General features: G+C 49.7%; 1 protein-coding gene across 5 annotated transcripts in view; it reads left to right on the top strand.

The window, feature by feature from the left end:
* Positions 1-3,780: 3,780 nt before the first annotated feature.
* Positions 3,781-6,000, top strand: part of Hlf (HLF transcription factor, PAR bZIP family member) — a 52,253-nt gene continuing 50,033 nt past the window's right edge. The window contains exons 1-2 of one of the 5 annotated variants that reach the window (XM_005002366.4): positions 3,781-4,021; positions 4,148-4,370. In XM_005002366.4, coding sequence (XP_005002423.1) covers positions 4,256-4,370 — 115 coding nt within the window. In that variant the 5' untranslated portion in view covers positions 3,781-4,021; positions 4,148-4,255. Of the gene's footprint in view, positions 4,371-4,402; positions 4,601-4,836; positions 4,976-6,000 lie in introns of those variants that run through there. The other 4 variants (XM_003466828.5, XM_063251292.1, XM_023563834.2 and 1 more) reach the window with 4 other exon arrangements.

The following is a 6,000-nucleotide window of genomic DNA, read 5'->3' as shown; positions in this document are numbered from 1 at the left end:
GAATGAGGTTTGCCTTTCCTTTCCTGGGTGGTAGTTAAGAGCGTTGGCAGTGGAGTAGGCAGAGCTATTTCCAGTGCCTAGCCAGTCCATGCCGTGGCTCACCACAGGAACTCAGCAAGTGGCCTGCAGGCCTTATTGTGCTCAACTATAAAGTGGACCTAATAATGTTGTTGAAAGTAATAAATGAGATAGTACATTCAAAAGGTTAGATATTTCACCAACATCCTCTGGTTTTGTTGTTCAAAATATGGTCTCACTATATAACGCAGACTGGCCTTGAACTCATGATGCAGTACAGGCTAGCCTCAAACTCACAGTGCTTGCTTCAGCCTCCTGAGTGCTGGGGTTACAGGTGTAGGCCACCACGTCAGGCTACTAATATTCTCTAATTTTAAATACACACCTACCTTGCTTAGTACCTCTTATACCAATCTGCCCTAGTCCTTGCCACTCAAATTTACAGAAGTAATGCAGGGCTTGGGAAGGCATAGGGAAGTCTAGCCTCGACCCTTTACATGAGACATCCCTAGGAGAAGAATTTAGCATTCCCAGCAAATGTTTCCAATTTTCTATTTGGTTTGCATGTTCCTGCACCCAGAGGATAGACTTGAGGATCTCCAGCAGTTAGGCTAATTAAATATAATTTTCCTTTCTGGTGGTTTAGCTGAGTTGGAGGCTTCATTCAGGAAGGAGAGAAAGGATGAGCCCAGGTGAGGGGCATGGGTGCCTTTCACTTCTGAATGAATTCCTCGGATAAAGTGCCCTTTCTGGTAGCAGGACTAACAGGTTCATCTGGAGCTTTGGCTCACTGGTGTACAAAGTCCTTCATAATCTCAGTGCTCACTACAGCCACCCCAGGAGGATACAGGGGCAACCATTGTGTGCCGAACTGGGTTTCACGTCCTCCCACCTGCAAGAACTGGAAATGCAGCTCACACCACGGGGACCTTTCCTCAGCCCTGCAGGGCCAGGGCTAAGATGGTGGCCTCACACCTGCCTCATCTGAGCTGCAAAAAAGGGCCACCTTACCCAACCTCCTCCTTGGCACTCCAGAAATTACAAGGCGGGGGAAATCGCTGGCTGGGAGAAGGGCTGATTTCCAGAACATCAAAGCAGAGAACATCTTTTAAGAAACTGATTCTGAAAAAGATTGCTTTCAATGGTTTTGCTTGTGTTTAGGACACTTCCAGATCTTGAGAGCTTCTGCTGTCTCTCCTTCTTTGAAAAGGTACCTGAAGGGTTTAATGAAGGAAATCAGCGAGGTCCCTTCCACCAAGACACTAAGATGAAGGATGTTCGTGCATGTAGAAGCCAGTGCTAGGGCCAGAAAGAGGTGTTCCAGGAGTGAACACCACCAATTAAGACTTGAAGAAAGAAAAATTATGGACGTTGGTAAAGATTCTTCTCTAAACAGATCTCTATATCATCTGTCTCTCCAGTATTCTCCTTGTGGTCCTCTAGAATGTCTCACTTTCAGCAGTGTGTTGTGGTCACACCTCCCTACCTAGACCATGCGCTCCCATCTGACATGCTAGCTCCCATTATCTTCGCGTTCCGCTCAGAGATGTACAATGCTTGTTTAGAGCTGGCGTTGAATGAATGAGTGGAGATGCACTCAACAACAACATACCGGACTTACCCGACAAATGATCTTGGTTCCAGTGGTGTTTGATAAACTCTCTGATGCCACTTAATTTCATGAAGATAAAAATAAGGAAGATAGAGATATATGTTATTTTGGTGATGTCCCGCCACAAGGAACTATGTGCCTTCCATTCCATGTAGCTCCTTCCTATCTTTGCTCAAGGCTTGGTCAATGTGGCTTACTTTTTGGGTAGTGGAACACTAGCAAATAAAGATTTAATAAGTAACACACACTGGGGTTTATCCAGGATTGCTGGCTCTTAGCAGCGCTAAGCTACCTTGCAAGAAATGTAACTTCTCTACTGGACAGAACATATAGAAAAGTCATGTAAGGATAGCATGTGAAAAGTAAATGGTTTGGTCACTATGAGGACAGAAAGAATAGGCTAGTCATGCCCAGCATCCTAGCCGAGCCTCACCCAGAATGCAGAACGATTAGAAATATTAAAACGATTGTCTTGTAAGCCACAAGGCTTTGGAGAGGGCACAGCAGTAGCAAACTAGAATCATGGCTGTCTTTAGAGAATTGTCTACAAAGTGATATGATGCTTGGTGTGGAGCTTTGTAAATGCCAAAGGCTGAGCATTGGCATTGGTTTCTTATCTCGGGACAGGTACAGGTTCCATTTTGTTCTGATTTACCCCCTTATGTTCATTGAGAATTAACCTGAGGGATTCCCTTCTTATATGAAAAGCAGCACAGTTACCATAGAACTGGATAAACGTAGGTTCCATCACCTCCTCCCTCCTACCTGGGTAACCATCTACCATTCCTTGGACATGCAAGGGCTAGTTGAATGAAAAATGACATGATATCTATAAGTGGACACGTATCCAAAGTGGAAAAGATGTGCCAACTGAGGATTAGTCAATCCATACAAGACATGATAAATTTAAGTCATTTGTAGGGAAATGGTTGGTCCTGATTGGGGGGGGGGGGCTCGAGACAAGGCGAGAGCTTTTCCCTCTCCAGGACAGTGGCAAGGGAATCCCTTCTATCATGAAAAACAATATGTAATACAACCAAAGATTTGGGAAAGTTCACGAAAGACCCTTCCCCCAAGCCCAGCTCACTTTCCTGACACACTCTCGCGTAACATGCCCAGGTCCCTTCTAGCTGCCTACTACTGTTCTTTGAAGTGTGCTTTGTGTTTGTGTACACGCCAGCCCCAAAACTATGAGGTTAGAAATAGGTTTCATTCATCTTTGTCTTGCCGATCCCAGCATAGTCACCGACATACAGCGGTGCTCGATACATACATGGACTGCAAGTGTGAGGCTTCTGGAATCTGAAACACAGCAATCATCGCTCCTTTAGGATACCATATTCCCCCTATGTCGTATTTTACAGTGGGGAAATGTAGAGGATACCAGGTCGTGCATCTTCTTAGCACCTTGTCAGATGAGTCCTGTACCTCTCTGCAGCCCGCCTGGTTCCTGGCTTTCCTGCACTCTCAGGTTCCTGTCTGGGGCAGCACAGGTGGGGTAGGGAACCGGTGGGAAATAAACCCTACTAAGTTGTCACCTCCCACCCCAGGGACTCAGGAACTCAGCCTAGCATAGGACCCCTTCCTACCAGCCTGAGCCAAGTGCCTTCAAAAAAAGAATTTTTTTTTTTTTTTTTTTTTTTTGCCTTCAAATCATTCTGAAGCAGTCTTTCTCAAACTGCCTGCTCTTTAGAACCCTCTGGGTCGCTCTGAAAACGACGAACGCCTGAACATCACCCTACAAGGTCTAATTTACTTGGAGGAGAAGGGTGCCTGGGCATCACGGCCTTTCAAACTGCTCACTTAATTCTCGGGTTGAAAACTGCTAATAGAAATCAATTTCTCTCCTCATCCAAAAAAAAAAAAAAAAAAAAAAAAATTCCTGAGAGCCCAGGTCAGCGGCCCATGCTATTTGGCACCGCGAAGCTCTGCAAGCTCTCAGAAAATCAGCGCGGGCGACGCTGCTAAACAAGCGGCGAGCGCGAGGCGTGGTCGGAGGGCGTGGTCTCCGGCGGTACCGCCCCCGCACGCCTATCCGCGCTCGGTGCGGGCCCTGACGTCACTCTTGTAAGGGCCGAGGCACATGGGCTGCCGGATGCGCTGAGCCGGGCTGCGGGGCTGGGAGCGCGGGGAGCAGCGGCCGCCGGCGCGGGGCGGGGGGTGGGGCGGGCTGGCGCGGCGCCTCGGGGACTGGCGCGTGGGGCCGGGTCGCGCGGTGCCTTCTGTCTTTCTGCAGCCTATATATTTTTTGGTTTTTTTTCTTTTGTTTTCTTTATTTTTTTATTTTTATTTTTTCCCGATTTTGAACATTTTGCAAGACGAGGGGTTCCAGGCAGGTGACAGCATCCTGCGGTTGCCGAGGACCCCGCGGGCACTTCGCGCGCTCTCCTGGTACTGTGTGCACTGAGAACCCTAAAAGTTGCTTTTGGTTTTTTAATATTTTGTAGGCAGATGTGTTTCGAAAGATAAAAGTAAAAAAAATTTTTTTTTCTTCCCTTGTCTGCACCGCTTGGAAAGCGAGTACTTTTGGCAAAGGACGGAGGAAGCGCTCTGCAACATTTCTGGGACTGATTAGCTAGCTAAAAACAAAAAAACAAAAAAGAAAAAAAAATTGAGTGCATCGCGATGGAGAAAATGTCCCGACAGCTCCCCCTGAACCCCACGTTTATCCCGCCTCCCTACGGCGTGCTCAGGTCTCTGCTGGAGAACCCGCTGAAGCTCCCCCTCCACCACGACGACGGTGAGCCCGCCGCGCTCCCGGGTCCCCGCCGCGCCCGCACCCGCACCCGCACCCCGCTGGCCGGCTGCAGCGTGCGCCCTCCGCGCCGCCGAAATCGGGGAGCGCACCCGTGCCCGGTCCTCCTCTTTCTCCTCGATAGAAAGGGGGCGTCCTTCCCGAGCAGCATTTAAAATAGCGCTGGGGGCCTGGCCCGGGCTCCTGGTCCGCTCCCGCGGCGGCGCAGGTGGCAGGTAAAGCTGGCAGGTCGGGGGCTCCTTCCCGAGGCCGCGGGGCAGCGGCCAGGGTTGGGTGGAGGAATGCCCCGGGGCCGGGTTTGGGGTGGGAGCAGGAGGGAGAGGGCCCGACCGCGTTGGGGTGGTGGTGGTGGCTGCTCGTGTTGTTGTTTGGTTCGCCAGGTGTGAGCGCGCGCGTGGGTCCCGCCGTGCAGGGTCACGGAGGCATTGGTGGGGGTGGGGGCGCGGCCGGGGGAGTGGTCCCGGGAATGGGAGCCGCATTTGCCACCCTCGGTGCGACACTTTACCCGTGCACTTTCGTTGGTGGGAGGGGAGAGAGGAGCAGGCTCACGTGTAACTGCTGGAGCCTCCTCTGGCTGGAGCTCTTTCCTGGTAAGTCCCAGACCTCTCCTCTATCACCTCGGGCTGTGGCGGGAGAGGAGGGGTGCGTGGGATGAGCGGGAAAGAACAGAATCCCGCACAGTTGGTCGTTTGGGCAGTCGTGGTTTTGTGTCTCGGTGTTACTGTAAATGATTGCACATCACACGGCGCTTGCATAAAGTCTGGAGAGATTATTTGGCTACCGAGAGTTTGGGACTATTCCCCTACTTTCCTAGAAGTGGACAACCTGTTGCATTGCAAGAGTTGGGGTGTTCTGGTTGCATTCCGCAGATTTTAACCCCACCCCCACCCCCACCCCATCCCCAGGAATAGCACTTGGGAGGAAGGGGCTGCCGGCAGGCTTTGCTGTCTGTGGGTGTTTTAAGTCAGATTCTCAGATGAAACTGTAGAGGGTTAGAATGGGTGGCGGTGGAGGCTGTTTCTCTGAGGAAAAAAAAAAATCAGAAGCAAATTCCTTAATCCCAGATTCCACCCACGCCTGAGTACTAGAATTGGCAAAAGCCAGAGCGCCTGTTAAAGACCTAATCTGGTGAGCGCTGTTTCCCAGGTAGGACATAGCTGCACTGTTCCATCATAGGTATGCAGAATAATCCACCTTTTTCCTGTAGCCCTGCTTTGGACCGGCAGCGTAGATGTGTACTTTTTTTGTGAATTGGCTAACACTTAGGTGTTTGGAGGAGGAGGAAAGAGAAAACACTTTATGTTTATCTACTGCTTTTGTAAGAGACAATGTCCTGGTGGCTCTCAGTTCTTGGTTTTCTCCTCTGATTCCTCAGATTCTCCATGTCTTCCGTGGGAATGGAGATTGATTGCTTTTTGCAAGTTTACTGTGATGTTTTTGAGATAACATACAAAAAGAATACTCAGTACCTGGTGTTAAAGAAGGGTGGAGAGTCCCTTGCTTTCCGGAGATTAAGATTTTTAAAACCATGGTTTTATACATGTGAATGATCACATACTGTTACTGGGATACATTTGTGGGAGAGAAACCAAGCCTGGTGATTGGAAGTTTTCTT

Source organism: Cavia porcellus, unplaced genomic scaffold (assembly GCF_034190915.1).
Source record: "Cavia porcellus strain 051 isolate PalLab524CR breed Dunkin Hartley unplaced genomic scaffold, mCavPor4.1 scaffold_6, whole genome shotgun sequence".
NCBI classification, from domain to species: Eukaryota; Metazoa; Chordata; class Mammalia; order Rodentia; family Caviidae; genus Cavia; species Cavia porcellus.
The sequence above is the reverse complement of the archived record's forward strand: the minus strand, read 5'-3'. Positions and strand labels throughout refer to the sequence as shown.